At 35.6% G+C, this 21,014-nt stretch overlaps 1 protein-coding gene across 1 annotated transcript; it reads left to right on the forward strand.

Moving 5' to 3' along the window:
• Window positions 1-664: 664 nt before the first annotated feature.
• On the forward strand, window positions 665-18,440 carry LOC113522074 (pre-mRNA splicing regulator USH1G). The gene is made up of 9 exons (XM_052903609.1): window positions 665-1,028; window positions 7,052-7,195; window positions 11,663-11,884; window positions 12,060-12,286; window positions 12,622-12,782; window positions 14,164-14,327; window positions 14,592-14,714; window positions 16,555-16,679; window positions 17,594-18,440. The coding sequence occupies exons 1-9, from the start codon at window positions 1,006-1,008 to the stop codon at window positions 17,863-17,865; spliced, it is 1,461 nt and encodes a 486-aa protein (XP_052759569.1). The 5' UTR covers window positions 665-1,005; the 3' UTR covers window positions 17,866-18,440.
• The last annotated feature ends 2,574 nt before the right edge of the window (window positions 18,441-21,014 follow it).

The following is a 21,014-nucleotide window of genomic DNA, read 5'->3' on the forward strand; positions in this document are numbered from 1 at the left end:
TCTTATTTTCGGTATATTATATATTGTTCGTGTTATTCAGATCAAGAGAGTAAAGTTTTAGTACTTATATATAACATTTCTCAAAATAGGTAATTAAAAAAGAATTTTTCACTTTTTGGCTACATTGAGATAAAATTTCTTTAACATTGCTTTTATTTTTTTTAAAAAGGTAGGATAATATTCCTACTTATTATACAAAAAAATAAAATCCCTCTTGTATTGTGACCTTACCTGAAGACGCTATACTACGTTTTTGATTGTGTCAAATTATGCTGCAGTGGCTCCTTCTTACCATCTATCGTATGCTTAATACGACAAGTCTTATTGCATAATTATAAAAAAGACCAAATAACAAAACAGAAATGTTGATATTATACAAATTACTTATATGCCATTTGTTTCATTGTGAACAGCCAAGAAGAATGAAATATAGACTGCTACTGCCATCTACTGTCTAATAGATACTTTACTGTTAATAACCTATTCAGTGTTGTGTAGTTCATACACATACTTCAGTTACCTTGTCAATAGGTGTCGCTATAAACTAGCGCTTGCTTTTTAATTAGCTTGCTTTTGATTTTCAACAATTCATTCATTCGTTTTCATTTTTTTTTTTAGTAAAGGTGAGTAACATGAACTTATCCACCTAAGTGGACAATCAACATTCATTCGGTTCGGCCAGTCAGCAAATGAAATAACAATAGTCTTTCTCGATTCTCACACGTCGAACGGGTGTTTTTTTTTCTCGTTACGTGTACTTATACGAATATGTGTTAATTTTTCAATAAAAAGTAACATATCGATTTACCAAAATTTACAAATTAGTATATTATAGTGCAAGTTAAATATACTTTATTCTGTTGTGTGTCAAAACTAACTTTCTCAGCGGTTTGCAATTTCGCGGTGTTGGTGAATGAATCCGTTTAAAACATGAGTTGAATAAACTTTGTAAAGTTAAGATTTACTCGGCTATGAATTAATTTTTAAGTGATTATTTACATAAAAATGACTACAGACAGATTTCACAAGTGAGTAATTTGAGCTATTATCAGAGTTTTCCATATTGATAAGATTACTGATTGATAATTTCAAAGTTTTTTAACTTATGTATATAATCTTATTGTGAAATATATTATATTTTTTTATACGACAAAGGTGGCTTAAAAGCATACGACTAGTCTGATAGTAAGGGAACGGTCACAATTCTACCTAGTATAGTTCCGTGCAACACTAGAAGTATTACTCTTGCTTTTGCTGACCTTTGGGATATGAAATGTTAGTAACTGGATCTAGTGTAGCCATTAGATTATCATCCACTAGATTATCATTGGTAACAAATATTAAGTGTCGGGGAAAGAAGCTATCAGGTCGACCTCCACGCAGTTTCCCCAGGAAACTATTGTTATTAATTTATTGTTAAATTAGTCACGATAGGCTAGCTGACCTGCTTCATCCTCACCTAACATCCCTCACTGGGGGGAAAGGGATTGTTAGTAATGGAGACTGAGAATCCCATTGCTAGCAATATACCCAACCAGGTCGACCTCCTCGCGGTTCTCCCTGGAAACTATCATGTTTAATTCCTGATGAATTCATCATGATGGGCTAACTGGCCTGTTTTCATTCTCATCTATCAGCCTTCACTGGTGCTCCGCCAGCGTATATCGTTAGCGCAGGCGGGGTTACCATTCCATTACCATTAAAAACAATATCATGCGTGGCAACTACTAATAAAACCCTGGCAGAACTCTTCTGTTTCCCCAATAAAGAGGTATTGGGGAGCAGGAGAGTTCAGCAGCGGACAGTTAACGTCTGTTGTGACAATGCCGATGTGTCTTACAACTTCCACGGAGTCTTCCCTTGACCATCGTACTTAGTACATCGAGACTTTGTACAAAAGTCGATTGCTTGGGTACCTCTGTCCCATTCGTGTTTCAACCGTGAAGCAGTTGTGTTCGCATGGCTGTGTTTCGGTTTGAAGGGTGGGATATGGTGTGTATTTACAGGGTACAGAGAAATAACACCTGTGTCCTCAGGAATGGCAACGCAAGGGGGGTATCATGGGCGAAACTGTATACTCTGTTATGTCCATGGTACTGCTCATGTCTATAGGCGACGGTTACCACTTTCCATCAGGTGGGCCGTCAGCTTGTTTGCCATTCTAAGTTGTATAAAAAATAAGTCAACTCCTTGTAAATTCGCGACGATTTTTTTTAATTGAGGATAATGGAATGGTAGGTGGATTGTTAGTAATGCGGACTACCAGCCCCATTGCTAGCAATATACCGTTATGTCGACCTCCACGTGGTCACTCCTGGAAACCATCGTGCGGAATTCCAGGTATATTCATCAGGATGGGCTAACTGACCTGCCTTTACATCCTCACATATCACCCCTCACTGGTGTCCCGCCAGCGTATATCGTTAGCACAGGCGGGGATGAATATACCTGGAATTCAGCACGATGGTTACCAGAAGGGACCACAGGAAGGTCGGGCTGATATTGCTAGCAATGGTGCCAAACTGTAACATCATTTTGCATTGCCAATTGATCAATTCTTAATGCAGAATTAACAAACAGAGCAATCAGGACGAAGGTGATTATTATCAATAGGGTATAGCAGCTATAAAAATACCCTGCCTGATCAACTTCCATGTCGTCCGCTCCCTTTAATCACTCGTGAATTTGTTACAATGGACCAACCGATCTGACTTTATTCTTAACTATCATCCCTCACTGGAATGGTGGAACCCTACTAGCGTATACTGATAGCAATTATGGTATTACTATTCCATTTTCATCAATTGAAAACAGCAGTAACCCTATAATTATAATAATAATAATAATCTTGCAGAATAGTCAGAAAAATCTTAAATATGGATGAGGATGAAGTAGCCACCCGTCATACACAAGCATAACCTTCCATACAAAACATACACACTGCACTTACTTGGTCACGTACCCGTAAGTGTAGTATAATTACCAGCGTTAAAAGCTGAGAAATTTAAAAGACAAGTATAGTAATAATAATAAATATTTATTTGCTTTAAGCATGGTATATAGTGATGTTATAATTATATTTAAGTGTGCACATGTCTTGCTAAAATTCTATAGCATGCAAATTAAGTTTCCTATTATCAATCATTGTTAGATATACAAAAATTTTTGTTAATAGTAAATGTCAAAAACGTCTACCATATGTCACGTATATGCTCTGTTCACTATCATTTCAATAAACGCGGAATCTCTTACACCATGATGAATACATTTATATTAGCGCTCTCACCGCAAAACATGAATTTTATGTAGGACATTGAACTATTTTGACAGTCCGCGAAGCGTGTCTCCTACGCGTTACCGTCGTTTCCGTGCACGCAGGGTACAATTAAATAACATTTCAATAACCCAGTCAATGCAGGTTACTTATTTTCATATTAGCATTGTGTGCCAGCACTGATAATCAGTCACGCAGCATCTTTCTATGACATTTATTATACGCGATATATGGTAAAATACAATGCCTCTAATATTTAGAAATTTTGGATTATGCAACGAAATGCCAAAAAAAAAACAGTACTGTTATATTTTTGACAAGTCTATATTATATATTTTTGTAGATGTTTAATGGTTTTTTTTTTATACAACTTAGAATGGCAAACAAGCTGACGGCCCACCTGATGGAAAGTGGTAATGGTAACCGTCGCCTATAGACATGAAAAGTACCATGGACACAACAGAGTATACTGTTTCGCCCATGATACCCCCCATGCGTTGCCATTCCTGAGGACTCAGGTGTTATTCCTCTGTACCCAGTAAATTCACGCCATATCCCACCCTTCAAACCGAAACACAGCCATGCAAACACAACTGCTTCACGGTTGCAACACGAATGGGACAGAGGTACCCAAGCAATCGACTTTTGTACAAAGTCTCCCTCTGGTAAAATAACTCTGGTAATGTAACTGAATGATCGAAAATCATTATTTACGATGCTAGTTATACCTAAAATATCCTTAAGTTAAAACCGCTATCAAGATTAAAGTAAATATCAATTCTTATGTTTAGACAGATTTTTTCTCATGTATAAACTATTCTAAATAATATTGATTTCCATCTAATTAAATTATCTAAAAAAAATTATTCTTAATAGATATGTACTAGTTATAACACAACATACTGCCTATTTGCCATTTCAAGTTGCAGGAAATGTCAACAAAGCTAATGCCCTAACATGTTTTAAGGGCAGTAGCCTTTCTATTTAAGTTTATCGTTTACAACTACAGCCGGCACCTTCGCGGTTGGATGCACATGGTCACATAGGGTGAAACAAAATTGTACGACATCGAATTTGAACCAATAGTGCACAGTTTTGAAGAACTGTTTTTGCATAACGGGTCTTCCTTATCAGTACATCGATCAGTGCTATGGAACTGGCATGCATAAGGTTGCCGTGGTGACAGTGGTGACAGACAGATCCGTCGTCATGGTAGGAGCATGACATATCGCATTTGAGTACAAACTCACCTGGAGTTAAATAACATGAGGATATTCTCTCTAACATTGAAAGACTACGTATTAAAAAATTTGAAAACACAGACGCTGGAAGAGATTTCCATTCTGCCTGTTCATATAAATAACGATGAAGCCAAGCGCTTGTTATGAATAGGTGGAACGTCAACCATATAACAATGCTTCCCCCTAGAAACCATCGTGGTTAAATCTTGTTATATTGATCACTATAAGTCAACTGGCCTGCCTTCATTCTCACTTGTCATTCTTCTCTGGTGCCCCACCAGGCGTATACCGACACACAGATGGGGTTACCATTCCATTTTCACCTATTAAAAAAGTCTACTCTCGTTAAAGTTTTCAAATCGTAATCTCCACCTTTGAACACACCTACTCCAGCGATTGTCGGTTCTAGGACAGATATGACCAGTCCGCTGCCACTTCAGCTTGCAAATTCGTTAAACTATGTTGGTTTTCTGTCTAATTGCTTCGTTTTATATCACTTTTTTTGTGCAACTTAGAATGGCAAACAACCTGACGGCCCACCTGATGGAATGTGGTAACCGTTGGCTACAGACTTTAGCAGTACCATGGACATAATAGAGTATACTGTTTCGCCCATGATAACCCCCATGCGTTACCATTTCTGAGAACTCAGGTGTTATTCGTTTGTAACCTGTAAATTCACTTAGAGAAACACCGAATATAGACAGTTTTCACAGTTTGCTAACCAATATTCAATTAGTGAACAAATCATTACGCCATTACATAAAACACTAAATTTACTTAACTAGGTGTTATTTTGCGGAAGTCCTTATCAGTGATAAGAATTATTTTGTTTAATTCCACTACCAATGGTACAAATGTATGCGGAATTAAACAAAATAATTTTTAATCAATAGTAGATTTAATTAATTTTCGAGTTCATTTGAGTTTTTAATGGTTCCCTTGGGCAACATAGATGCTAGTGTCCTTTTTTTTTTTGATCGAGGGGAAAATCTTCAGAAAGAGACCCACCGCCAGCGGGATGACGGTGGGTACTGTAGGATTTTTACCCACTAAAAACCACCTCGGAATTCCTCTCAGCGCCGTGTGCCGGTGACTGGGGCTCGCGATTTACAGTCGTCCCAATCACCGGCGGCAGATGCTAGTGTCCTGCATATCAATACCGTGAAAACCCTGCGTTATTTATTACTTTGTTTTTTATCAATCTATAAGATAAAGGTAACCATTAAGATAAGCTCATTATGCAGCACTAATAATAAAAAAATATATTACCAATTAATTAGAGATAAAAGAAGGTTCTTTTAATCTATTACAAACCAAAGGCGGTCTTTATTGTTTTGATAACAATTTTGTATCTTATCAGTAGATCACAATTTTTCGTCCTCTATTAAAGCGGTGTTGAATATTAAGGATAACCCACTAAATAAGGGGGGGAGGGATTGTTAGTAATGCGAACTACCAGTACCATTATTAGAAATAAACCCCGTCAGGTCGACCTCCACGTGGTCTCCCTGGAAACCATCGTACTGAATTCCATGTGTATTTATCACGATGGACTAACTGACCTGCTCTTTTATTTTCACTTATCATCCCTCACTGGAGCCCCGCCGGTGTATACCAATAGTGCAGACGAGGCTACCATTCCATTATCATCCATTAAATCCACTAAATAAGAGACAGATAATCTTAGTTCCCAAGAGCGATCTGGTGCTGTGACGGTATATGAGATCCCAGCGGAAGAACAATTACATTTATAACATATTTATTCTTCATGTCTCTACATAGTAATCCTATTTTTTATTGAGTATTTTTCGATATTGGAGTTAATATTTCACAGCTTCCCTTGAGATAGTAAAATAACAACGTCGATTATTATTATATAAATAATTAGTATCAAATCCCAGTGGAATGGAGTAGTAATTCCGCCTTTTTTTTATACAACTTAGAATGGCAAACTAGCTGACGGCCCACCTAATGGAAAGTGATAACCGTCGCCTATAGACATGAGCAGTACCATGGACATAACAGAGTATACTGTTTCGCCCATAATACCCCCCATGCGTTGCCATTCCTGAGGACTCAAGTGTTATTTCTCTGTACCCTGTAAATTCACGCCATATCCCACCCTTCAAACCGAAACATAGCCATGCAAACACAACTGCTTCACGGTACAAATAAATAAATATACCTGGAATTCAGCACGATATTTTTCAGGGGAGGGGGCACGTGGAAGTCGACCTGATATTGCTAGCAATGGGACTGACAGTCCGCTTTATTAACAATCTCTTCCCCCAACTAGTGTATTTGAAAAAAAAATTTGAATTACGAACGCAAAATTTTATTAGGTGTTTTTGTACTGTTTCACGCAAAAACTACTGAACAGATTTGATTATTTGTAACACTCGAAGGTTATTTCCTAACTCAGCACACATAAACATTAGCGTATATATACTTTATGTGCTGATACAAGCGGGTGAAGTCGCAAAATATAGCTAGTTAGTAATAATTATTAATGTAAATACATTTGCTGTTTCAGAGCGGCCAAAGATGGCCTGCTCGACGTGTTACGAGAAGCAACAAGGAAGGAATGCAACAACAAGGACGAGTCGGGCATGACCCCCACCCTGTGGGCCGCCTTCGAAGGGCACATCGAGGCTCTGAGACTGTTATGTGGGAGAGGGTTAGTATTTAATTATAATTTTATTCATTTGTTTAACTCTTTATTGCACCTAATACATAAAAATATTTAATGACAATTAGAAAATTCAATTAAAACACAATAGAATAAAGTACAGATCAAATTATGGGCATAAGAAGGTACAAAGTGCGGTCTTATCACTAGGGCAACCTTTGGTTAATGGAGAACAAATAGATATAGTAATATAATAATAAATTCTGACAAAACCTCTTACAGGCATCCCATAACAGATGGCTGATTTGTTATTGTGCAAATTTAAATTAAATAGAAATGTATTTTTTTAATAGTGAAATAGTTAGTTATTAATTACATTTAAAACAGCGTCAGTACTATCATCGTGTGATGATTTCATTCTGTTTTTTATTATTTCTAGTTCTTATTTTTTCTAGTTACTAATATAAAAACGTTATTTATAAATACTTGATTCAACGATTTATGTCGATTACAGTTTAACAAAAAAATCTGTCTAAAATTTTATTATACCTGTGTAAAAACGATTAAACTTTACTAAATACCTACCAGTTTAGGTAAGGTTGCTTTTTGTAACGTAGTAAGTACTTATCATAAACTGCAATTCAAAGGCGTCGCCTTATCTTTATTCCGTAATTATTCAAGTATAGCCCTTTAGTAAATGAAGTCCGTCGTAATACAATAAAAATATGATTATCAACGTTACCACGATAACAGAAACAATCAACAGTAATCTAATAAAGTTATTCTAATTACAAATGGTAATAATTCCAATAAAATAATTACTCATTACTGGAATATACTCATACAGTATAATTTTTCACTGTCGTTTTCGCGCATTGTTCTTGCGTAGCGGCGTCGAGTTATCTGGAATTTTCTTTAAACTCGACCGCTTCTTACCTCATCACAGCACGGTCCTAGCTTTCACTTTTTACAACTCCAAACAAGCAATGACACTTTAATATGATAAGTAACGCTAAATTAACTGCGAAACTGTACCAGTGTTATGCACAAAATTACCATGTAAATGATGTCTATCTGTAAGTTTGGGTTTGTAATGATTTCATAAAGTACAAATGATAATTATAAGTATTATGAAATCACTCTACATAATTAGTACCTTAATAATATTTTTACAAATTACTTGAAAAACATATTATAATATTTTTTAGACTAAAATACAGCCTGTGTAAATCATTGATCATGTAAATTTGTAAAGGTGGAAGAAGTTTTAAAATCGGTTGATTAAAAAAGAATCAAAAAAAAAAATCAAAAATTCCTCTTTATAATATTGATTAAGGTGAATGAGAGTACCACAGGGAAACTGTACAAAAGAACCGATTTAATTGAAAAATGTTATACCTTTGAAGCATTTGATGATACTCGTTTAAAGCACAGGAATGGATCATAAGAAAGTGTGTCATAATCGTATCACCGTATAATGCGTAGTCATCATTACTTTTACAATAAAAATAAAAGATATCATAGATTATCATCAATAACAGTGACCTACACGGTGGTCACGTGATGTGTATTGGATATCATAGACTAAGTACTACTTTATGATCTAAATTCAGTATAGGCATAAGGGCCTGTGCGCACGAAATAATTTGCACCTGCAAATGACGAAAAATGCTTCAAATAAGATTCAGTCATAGCCACAACCTTTGAATCATTTAAATGAATAAAAATATTTTTTTTTGCAACTCTTATCATTAGGACAGCGTACACGCGCATTCCTGCACATATTAATTACCAAAATCAATGAAAACACCATGTTTGAGAATCCCCTATACGCCAATAACCATAAGTTGTTGCATGTATTCAACTAATTTTGACTTTTTACAATGTTCATCCAATTCTACGCTAATCTTGCTGAGCGATTGATGTTTGGGGTCTGTTTATTTACCTATATGTTCATCAATTTTCAACTAACTTCAAGAAAGAAGAAGCTTCTCAATTCGGTTGTATTTCTTTGTTGTTATCTTATGTCCTTTAACATTTGTTAGTCTTGTTAAGACCCATATATTGATTTTTCTTAAATATAGTCCATTTATAGACAACTTTATTACAATGTCTATATATACATGCACAACGGAAATTTTACGAACTTATTGCGTTTGTCGTTTGCGACAATTGTTTGTACTTTATCCGAAAGTCCTCTTCAGGGGGCGTACGGCACTTTAAGTCACAGCGTCTCGTCTCGCAAAACCCATGCAGACGTCGATACAGGCGGTGTTGGGAACAGACATAGCGGTGATAAGAGACGGCTCAGATGACAGAAGCAGCGAAGGATTCTCGTCTTTGTTTCTAGTGAGTTCTGTTTCGACTTCCGAATGAAATTGTCAATTAAACATCAATCACAGTAAACTGGTTAAATTCCCGTTGTGCATGTCTATAAATATCGTATTAAAAATACTTTTAAACCATACGGTTTAAAAGTAAGTTTGTTACTAACTGTAAAGATTGACTAGAAGAGAATGCTATATAGCATTAAGCCCGCCTTTTGTACCAAACATTTTTTGTAATGTAGTCAATAAAGAATAAATAAATGAAAAAAAAAATGTATTAGTAAGTACCAGAGTGAGACTTTGTACAAAAGTCGTTTGCTTGGGTACCTCTGTCACATTCGTGTTTCAACTGTAAAGCAGTCGTGTTTGCATGGCTGTGTTTCGGTTTGAAGAGTGGGATATGACAGTGAATTTACAAGCTACAAAGGAATAACACCTTAGTCCTTAAGAATGGCAAAGCCAGAGGGGTATCATGGGCAAAACAGTATACTCTGTTATGTCCATGGTACTTCTCATACGTATAAGCGACAGTTACCATTTTCCATCAGGTGGACTGTTAGCTTGTTTGCCATTATGAGTTGCATAAAAATAAAAAATAAAGTAAGAAAATTGCGCCAAAGGAAGAACCATTCTACTAATAGTTATCATAGTGTAAGTTTGTAACGATGTTTTATATGTAAGTACTCATATAGATAATTAGATAGTTCACAGGTAGGCCACAATAATTAACATATAAGTTAATTTTAATTAAACAGATTCACGCGAGCAAAGCCACGAGGCGTATCTAATTAGATACTTATATTGTCGGTATATATAAAGAGTTCTAACCTTGTGATTAGATATCAGATCAAAGAGCGATACAATTATCATATTTAAATATCGTTAGTAATCAAAATAAATCTTGAATGATTAGATTAGCTCCTATTATAGAGAAATAGAACAAATTGCTCCAAAAATAGAAACATTATAGTAATAACAGGTCAAAAGTACGTTTAATAGTAAGGATATGGCATCATCATCATCATATCAGCCCTTAACTGTCCACTGATGAACATAAGCCTCCCCCTTGGGGGGTTTACCAGTAGTTGCCACATTTGGCAACCGCAGTCAAGTTTTACAAGTGTTTTAAAAGGCACACTGCTGCCCATCCCTCGCCTTCCCTTAGTCGCTTCTTACGATAACCACGCGAAAGGAAGGGGTGACCCATTCTATGCCAGGACCACATGGCAAAGTTATAGACTGTTATATGTATATTCTATGAAAAAAATGGCATGGGAATCTGCCAGTGCTATTAATTTATGCTAGCCGAGTACTAGTAGGAGATGACAGAGTGGTGGGTGCGTCTTTTTTAGTCTTTATCGGTATACGCTAGCAGAGCATCAGTGAGAGAAGATACGTGAAGATGAAGTCATAATAATGAATGAATGAATGAATATACTTTATATGCATTATACAATATAGGAAATAAGCAAGGCAATTTACAAACACAACGATACAATTGTATAAGTACAGTAAGGCGGTCTTATTGCTGAGAGCAATCTTTTCAAGACAACCTTAAGGTAATCGACTAAAAGTAGGTATGATAGTGCTGTATAATTAAAAAAGCATAGTTGAGTTTCTTGAATCGACAACAATTAACTACGATGGTTTCTTTGGGAAACCGCACGGAGGTCACCCTACGGTGGATATATTGCTAACAATGTCGCTGTTAAATCCCGTTAGTAACAACCCTTTTCCCCCTAAATGGGTGGGTTTTAATAGGTGAAAATAGTGTAGTAACCTCGCCTGCCCTATCTGTATATACTAGCAAGACACCAGGGATAATAGGTGAGGATGAAAAGGCAGGTGAGTTAGCCCATCGTGACGAATTCAACGATAAATTAGTCACGATAGTTTCCAAGCGGAACCGCGTGGAGGTTGATCTAATAGGGTATATTGGTAGCAATGAAGACTAACAATCCCTTCCCCCTGAATGGGTGGGAAGGTGAGTGAGGATGAAGTCAGGTCAACCTGACTTCTTCCTCGCCTATTTCTCCTACTTGTATTCCATCATCGATACCTCGCTTTGTCGCGTTGCGTGAAAAAAATAGCGATTAAAGACTAGTAAAATATAATGTACTTAAAATTAGTGATTCCTTATTCTATTATGTCCACCTATTTGTAGACTTATTACTTATTAATTCTTCAGAGGCGAGCCCGACAAAGCTGATTACTTCGGTAATACAGCATTGCACTTCGCAGCAGCGAGGGGATACAAGGAGTGCGTCACATTTCTGGTCAACTTCGGAGCAAATGTGTTCGCCATGGACGTCGACGGCCACACTGCTCAGGAGTTAGCCGCCATCAATGGCAGAGAGGATATATTGAGATACTTAGATCAGGCGACGGCAAAGTTGGAGAATAATGATAAGTGAGTATAATTTATTTATTTAAACTTTAATGCCTGGTGTAAATGTAATGTATACTTAACAGACCTCTACCAGTCAACAATTTTTCATTCCGTTCAGTTGAAACATACTTTAAGGGCGTTTTTTTTTAATTAGTATAAATTTTCAACTAAATTATATTTCGGTAAAATATTATAGGAAAAAATCAAAAGCACTGAAAGAAAAAGCAAAGAAAGACTACGAGAAATATCAGAAACAATATCAAAAGAGACAGAGTAAGGCAGAGGTGATGGCGGAAAAGGAATTCAAAAAGTTAGCAAAAGAATGGGAGCAAGGTTACAATGAGGACGTGACGCCGATGCCGCATCGGCCGAGTAATGTACTTCTGGCGCTTAAACAGAAGATGACCAGGTCGTCTAGCCAAGGTAAATATTAATTAATAAATATCAGCCAATCTACTGTCTATATTTTTTACAAATGTAAAAAAATAAATGTATTACGTAACACGATCGCTTCTTAATTACTAGATAAATTAAAAGCACTTTTATTTATCAAACAGCATCATTGGAATGTTGAAAAACAAAAATATTGAAATAAAGCTTTAATTAATTTTAGATTACAAACAACAAAAGTAACATTACATGCTTATCAATTTAGTTTGACAGCTAACTCAACTAGTGTTGCCAGCTTATCAGTTCTCCCAGTCTTTTGCGTGTTTTTTCGCATTCGCATTAACATAACCCGTTAATTTATCTTTCAGGAAACCTCCTAGCGGAAGACCAACCACGACCTACGTATAGCTCGTTAGTAGGTACGGTGAACTCTGGAGCAAAGGGTCGCGGAGCCGTCTACAAAAAGGCGCTTGCTAGCAAACTGCGCAACAACACAGTTGGGAGAACAGGACCCAATGACGATTTTAAGGTATAGAAACGTTTTAATCGGCCCTGAAATCTAATCCTTTTGAAGAACAACCAGTGTTGCCAGATTCGATTTTTATTTCGTTCCAAAATTCAATTTTTTGCTTAAATATATGTCACGTCTGTCTACCATTGGGGTAGGCACAATTATAGAACTCCAAATGCTATTTAAACAGTCCCTTTTTCATACAAAATTCGTTGATTAAACGTCCCCTTAATTTAGGTCTTCTTTAGCGCGTCATCTATTTGGTCGACAAATGTTACCTAAAAATAGCCCATATCGACCTCTCAACTCATTCATCCATCTAGGGCGGCTACTGATTCATTCTTTTCTAAAAATTATTTAATCCAAAAAAAACTTTTGTCTATGATCATATATAGCCAACGACTATCAGTCATCAGGTAGGCCGTAAACTTGTTTGCCATTAGTTAGTATAAAGAAAAAGCTTTTACTGATATAAAAACTAATGAAATAGACCCATTTTAGACAGCATTTCAAGAACACAAATCATCAGATAAAGTAAACACCAGATTTGAAGCTTGAACTTCAGGACATTTATTTCCAATGTAAAACTGCAAATATACTTTAAAAATACTGTAAAAAATTATAAATGTGATTTAAATTGTAAATGGTAAGGCTTTTTATTTCTTTTTTCAATAGTCGAAATAAAATGGTAACCTCGCCTGCGCTATCGAAATACGCTGGCCGGTGCTCCACCAGTGAGAGATGATACGTGAAGATGAAAGCGAATGTATTAGCCCATTATACTAAATACAATAAAAATTAGCCTGTTAGGTTACCTGGTAGAGAATACAATCAAGCATTTAGTCCGCCTTATAGACTTAATCTGCGCAAAAGTAAAAATAAATAAATAGGGAATATCGTTAGAAATGGGATCATTTATTACCCACTTCTTTTTTATAAAACTTCGAACGGCAAAGAATGACAGCCCACCTGATGGAAAACAGTAACACGAAGGGGACCGTGAACGTTACAGAATACTGTGTACCCGCGATACCCCTCCTGCTATGCCATTTTTAAAGACTGACTTCATATGTACCCTGTAATTTTACCACCACCTACCTACTCTTCAAACCTTTTCTTAATAGATGACAATGGAATGGTAACCCCCCGCCTGCGCTAACGGTATACGTTGGCGGGGCACTAGTGTGAGATGATAGATACAATGAAAAGGCAGGTCAAGTTAGCCCATCATGACGTATACACCAGAAATTCAGCACGATGGTTTCCAGGGGGGGGGGGGGCACGTGGTGTTTGACTAGACATGGTATATTACTAGCAATAGGACTGGTAGTCCGCATTACAAACTACCCGTTTCCCACCCTTCAAATTATCCATTATTAACAATCCCTGCCCACCCCAGGTGGGTGAGGTGGAGACGACGGGTCGGCGGTCAGTGACGTCGCTGACGGGGCTGCGGCGCGACTCGGAAGTGATGTACGTGGGTACATTCGGCGCGGGCCCGCAACCGCGTGCGCCGGTCGCAGACGTCTTCGGAGAGGACTCTACCAAGCCGCAGCTTACCAGGTGCGCCCGTATATATATATATATATATATATATATATATATATATATATATATATATATATATATATTCTGATTCACGTATTGTTTATATATTTATTTACTTTTTATTACACCGCTTAGAATATAATACAAAAAACCTTTGGGTAGAGCAGAAAAAAATAAAAACTTGTTAGCAAGAGAGGGCTTATCTTTAAAAGAGATCTCTTCCAGCCAACCCAGTGTAATTAGAGAGAAAATAATTAATGAACTTTCCAAATATTCCAGATCAGCAAGTCAGCCAGACTTTACAATTCCACCAAATGACGACAGTGGGATTGGTCAGGAAGTGTTACTACAAGAGCCAGCCAGCATTTTCGACAGACCAGGATTCGGAAGTGTCGCTTTCAGGTAAAATTCTCAAGCATTTAATGTAATAAATATAATAATTTAAATTATTTGATGTGTAAGGTAAATGTTTTGCTAAATATATCTCTTCTATTTACTCGGTGTTAGCAATAAACACTATAAGGTCGACTTCCACGTGGTCCTCCTTAAATCTTACCAATACAACCAATTACATTATCACTCATAAAAAATACCTCTGACTACCACATCAGGTATTATGAACGTGAGCATATTTTTATCAATCGATTTTAAAAAAGGAAAGGATACTAAATTCAGTTGTATTCTTTTTTAAATATATTTGTAACTCAGAACTCCATCATTTATAAACCGATTTAAATAATTCTTTTTTTTTACAAAAGTATAAACTTACGAATTAGTCACATAAAAATTTTATCAAGAACGTTTTACTGAATCATTTTTCTTTTAAGATTTTAAATTTAAAGTTTTAAGTTTAATTATAAATGTAACTTATATAATTTTGAATCTAAACTATTATTGAAACTCCCTTATATTGCTATATCGTTAACAAAGATATTGGATACTTTGAATTGTTAATAAAAATTTAATATTCTCATAGATTAAGGATAGTACCTGCAGTCCTGATTATTCTAATTATAGATAAGGAAGACTCCGTAGATTCTATTCTCTATCTACGTTTTTAATCGAATCTAATCATTAGATAAAGACCTAAGATAAACACAATTAAACGACGCCAACAAACACTGAAGATAATAAAATCAGTATTCAGCCCACTTAATGAATTGTTATTGATAATGGGTATGCCATATAGGCGCAAATATGAAATTGAAGTATTAAAAAATAGGTATGAATAATTACTATGATATTAGATCACTGTTAATTCTATATTTACCTACTTAGATACGTCATACAATCATAAGCTATCCACTTTTTTCATGATCTTTCTCTTCATTTAGATCTCATCTCACTTAGAACTTCATCGACCTATCAAATTCCATTCTTGTCTATTATTTCTTCTTTCAAATGAATTCTTATAATTCTATAAAAGCGTTCTTGTTATTCCTTCTATCCTAATATTTCTCTATTAATTGTAACCTAGCTCTTAAATTGAATGTTATACTTTGGTTACATTGTATTGTATTGTAACCAATATGGTATACTTTTAAAGTAATTCTATACAAATAATAATAATTTATTAATATAGGTATACACCAGAAAACTGAGAACAGAGGGTGACTGTATAAAAGTCATCTGCTTGAGTACTTTTGTCTCATTCGTGTTTCTGCTGTGAAGCAGTTGTTTCAGTATCAAGGGTGAGAGATGACAATGAAATTACAGAGTACAGAGGCATAACAGCTTAGTTTTCCTGAATGGCAACGCATAAAGTGTCTCATGAGCAATACAGTATACTCTATTATGTCCATGGTACTGTTCATATTTATAGGCGACGGTTACCACTTTCCATTACGTAGGCCATTCTAATTTGCAAAAAAAAAACTTTTCTTTTTAGTTACTTAGCTCATATAGCTGAGAGGTATAGATTCAAATGCTGATTCAATCTGATACATTTTAAGATAATAATTCATGGTCAACACTGAATTAGTATTGTCAAATAATTAAGTATTTATGTAAGTACATAATAACATTCTGTAAATAAGAAATAATATAATAATGGAATAATCAAGATTAAATATACTTTTAGTATGTTTATTTTAGACTTGAATACGCTTATTGTAAATGCCGGACTTAACACCATATGGCGTTATCTACCAATAGACCATAGACAAGAATAATTCACAGTATAACGTGATGAGCAAATAAATGGGAAAACAAAATTAATTACATATAAAAATTTAATGTACAGGCGGTCTATAACAGCGACACTGAGCGCGTTGCCGGCCGGCACAGCGGGCGAGGACTTGTCCATTGGCTCTGCGGGCTCTCTAGCTGCTAGGCACGCCTACCAGCCCGCTGAATGGAATCAATCTGGTAAATTCATAATATAAATAACAATTTATCTAGTAGCTATGGATCAGGCCATTATAAAAAAAAATACGTGAAATGTGATTATTCCCATGTACCTACATCTATTTTGATACGTCGGTCAAGTTACTTCGAGAGTAGCCCATTTGGTCTTTCATGATTAAACTAACCTTGAAGAGATGGAGTTGAGTGTCAAAAACGGCTCAAAATTTAGTTAGCTAAAGTCACATACGGCTGACAAAATTTTGGTACACATTTTGTCAGTTGCAAGAAGAAAAAAAAACAAAATTCCCAGATCGAGTCGATTTTTTAAATATGAGTTGATAACAATTTTTCTGGCATAAATATACATATATACTTACTGTTTACAAATTAATATACATATATTGATTAAACTGGCGGCTATTTTCAATGACATGATATAAAACACATTTTATGTCTATATTTAGATATAAATCAAAGTAATCAGTAAAGATAAGCATCTTCATAAATCATTATACTCTGTTTATTCCGTTCTTTTAAATAAATGCGTAAGTATTTTTTATCGTTTTTAATTTTCAATTTAACCTTATACTATACATACTAGTAACCCAATTTACGCACACAGATAAAAATTTGACAGTTTCTGAAGAATTTGTGACACTCTGTCTACATAATCTAAGGTTCTAACATAGTTGACATGAATGTCATCAATTTTTAATATTTGTTGATGAACACTTTTTTTTTATATTCGCCTTGTTTTCTCCTATTTTAAATACACAATCGGGACTTAATGCTATGCAAAAACAATTGCAGGTAAATAGTACCTACATATCTGTTTCTTTATTACCGACGTTTCGACGTGGATTGCACATGTTTATTTTAAATCCATAAATAATATTTGTTTTTATAAATATTACATGAAACAATATGACTTTCAGAAAGTTCAACAGTGTCATCAGACGAGGAAGGTGAAGCCGAAGAGTCAGGGTATGCATCCCTCGAGCGTTTCCTCACCGCCTGGGGCCTGGGCCAGTACGTGCAGAAGTTCAAGGACGAACAAATAGACTTGGATGCCCTCATGCTGCTCACTGAAAGCGATTTGAGGTCACTGGGTCTTCCGCTCGGACCCTACAGAAAGTTAGTCACGGCTGTGCAGGAAAGAAAACAGGCTATTTCTCATCCTGGACCCATTATTGATACACCAATATAATTTTATTCATAATATGTTCTTAGAAATGTTTCTATTATATTAATCTTTAAATTTATTTTATCCATTGGACATTACAATTTTTATTTACGTTTAAAACTATACAAAATGACCCTATGAAATGTAATGATATACCAAATATGCTATAAATTGATACTTTTGTAATCTACTTTAACTTAGATTCGGGACATTCAAACAGAAAAACCATTTTGAAATTGGAAATTCGGATATTGCAGGTAGATTTTGAAATTTTATTTAAATATATAGATATTCGATATATTTTAACGTATATAAAGATATCGTTAATATTCATGCAATAATATACCTATTATATTTATAATTACGTGTAATATTTGTGAAACGTTAGAAGACATTTCTAGGTCCACGTGCTAAGTTGATTGATTGTTTTCAGTGTTTTTATTTTCATACACGATATATTTTTTTTTTTATATTGCATCCATTGTGTGTTTATTGTATTATTAGTAACGATCATTCCATTCGAGTTACGTCCAGTAACGCCATATTAAATGCATATTTTTGTACAAAGTATTAAATATAACTTTTTGTATTATTTTTAATGCATTTTTTTATTACCTATATATACACTAAAAAAAGTGCTTCAAAAAGAATGTTAAAATTTGAACCAAATTATTTTAATACCACCCAAGATTTGTTTTTATGTATTATTATATATATTATTATTATAAATGCGAAAGTGAGTTTGTTTGTTACTTTATAATGCATTAACGGCTTAACCAACACTTTAAAATTTAGTATACACGTACTACATGGGATGGAGACGGACATAGGATATTTTAATTTCGGTTAATAAATATATTTAGGCCACGCGGACGAAGTCGCGAGTTAAAAGCTAGACATATAGGCATAATCTATATATAGGGTTATTATAATGAAACTGAACGATTTGACCTACAAAGTCAAAATCTGAAAATATATTATCGATCTCTCATACTAAATCGTTCACATGACCACGTGGCTTGTATAGAAATTTCAAAAAACACTTTTGTGAATACTATCACCAAGTTGCGGCTTGGTTTTATACTTTTTACAACCCTGTATCGGAATGGAGGGGGGAAGGGATTGTTAGTAATGTAGACTAACAGCCCAATTGCTAGCAATAGCAGCAGATCGACCTCCCCGTAGTCCCCCCTGGAAATGATGGTGCTAAATTCCAGGTGTACTTATCCTCAAGTCGGTTATAAACATCTCACATTCTATTATCATAATCTTAAAGCTTATTATATATCCCCCCTCCTCCAGCCTCCCCCTAAAGGAAGTTTGCCAGCTGCAGGTAGGCTTGGGTGATATTTTATCTTGGAAAACAGCGTCCAAAGTCTTTCATTTCTCGACCATTAAGTTCCCCTAGTCAACTCTTACGACACAGACGAGGGGATAGTCAATTCTATGCCGGGACCACACGGAAAATTATAATACACACATTCTACTAGAAAACCAATGAATTATTTCTTTGTCGACAATATCGATACTGATTTAGCGTAGGAAGAAATAAAAAAAAAAGTGTATATATTTTACATTTTTTTTTATTTAGAAAATTTTAAATACATTTCAAATGACAAAATAACTGTGTAATCTCCGTAGAGATACGATATTTGACAATTAATATTAAATTAATTTACAAGAGTCCGCGGTCCTAACTAATTCAATATATAAATATTCTGACGAAATAAATACATCTCATAATAGAAAGTGTGAGTAAATGTACTTACTAGGTCTCACTCAGGACGATCTTATACCTCTTAGTCAGTCCCACGATCACTTTTAACTAGACAAATTTATTATTTTAAATATACAAGAAAGAAATGTTAATATATGTATATAACAATATATATATCGTATTTCTTTCATTACAAATTTCGTATCGACTTATTGGTACGGTTCTACAATACTTATATAATATTGAACTATAAAGTTATAATTTAATTCACTTATGATATGTATATTCTAAATTTGAATGTATAAATGAGCATTTCAATTACAATATACGATATAGGAGGAAAGGCACGATATTACAATATCTATATATTTTGTTTAATATATTGTCATTGCGTTTTTTTTTTTATGACGAATTTGTTCATTACATCTTACAACTAAACGTTTTGTTCAATCGCGATACTCTTATGGCGGAGTCACACACCTTATACACTTACTCCTAAACTATAGTATCCACTCATCTCATATAAGTAAGTACACCTTGTTAAAAATATTAACTAAATTCGTTATGGAGATGTTTGTTCGAAATGAAACATCATTAAGTTTCGAAAAGACCAGTGGTGTCAGAGTTTCGTAAAGCCGTGCTCAGAGGCCCAGCGAGAGTTCCTTTATTAGGCGACTGTTTGAAGCCGTTTTAGAAGGTACTTATAAGATCCGAACTCTTGCTGCGGCCAAAATAAATGTGCCAATAGTAATAGTTCTATCACACAACCAGATTCGGGCCACCCATTTATTTTAAGACGCAGTGTATGAGTATCAAGGATAGTGTATAAGGTACTTTTTGAATGAAAAATCATGGGTTGTGGCGTCATACACTGAACGGCATTCGATCGAAACTCGTAACCATTGTGTTATTGATGGTTTGATCCCGTAAACTACCTACCCGCGCAACTAGTACATGAACGCTAAATATAAATTGTTGTGTTTCGAAGAGGACTTCTTCGTCCGCTTTCGTTTCCACCTGTAAGGGTTGAGTTTGCAGCCGCTGTCCCTAAAGTACTCCGGATAAGCAATGTACGCGCTGGTAGAAGGATCCAAAGGCACCATGATCGGTAGATCCGACATGGACACGACGCGATCATCGTGCGAGGATGCCGAATCATAGCCCTTCGGTTCCGCGTACTGCGGGCTGCTGGACTCTACCTGGTTCTCGACCTCCTGACTCTGGTTGCACACAGGCACGCTCCGGCTCGTGTCCGCCGAGATGTTCGACCGGGAGCGGAGGATCGGCCGCGTCGATGAAAAGTCCGTAGAGTGCTGGAGACTCCTCGACCTGGGTCTGAGCGTGTGAGGTGGAGTCTCGTCTATTCTGGACAGCGTGTGCCTCCGGACCGGGCGATAGACTTTCTTGTCGCCGAGCTTGGGCCGCTTTATCTTACGGTGGGAGTTGTAGGTCTGCA

Source organism: Galleria mellonella, unplaced genomic scaffold, assembly GCF_026898425.1.
Source record: "Galleria mellonella isolate WM207_F2 unplaced genomic scaffold, CSIRO_AGI_GalMel_v1 utg139, whole genome shotgun sequence".
Taxonomy (NCBI): domain Eukaryota; kingdom Metazoa; phylum Arthropoda; class Insecta; order Lepidoptera; family Pyralidae; genus Galleria; species Galleria mellonella.

Excerpts from the sequence above, each read along its gene's own strand:
- LOC113522074 (XM_052903609.1), top strand. The coding sequence starts at position 1,006 with ATGACTACAGACAGATTTCACAA. Across the intron at positions 12,287-12,621 it reads GACCAGGTCGTCTAGCCAAG|GAAACCTCCTAGCGGAAGAC; the intron begins GTAAATATTAAT and ends TTTATCTTTCAG. Across the intron at positions 12,783-14,163 it reads GACCCAATGACGATTTTAAG|GTGGGTGAGGTGGAGACGAC; the intron begins GTATAGAAACGT and ends TGCCCACCCCAG.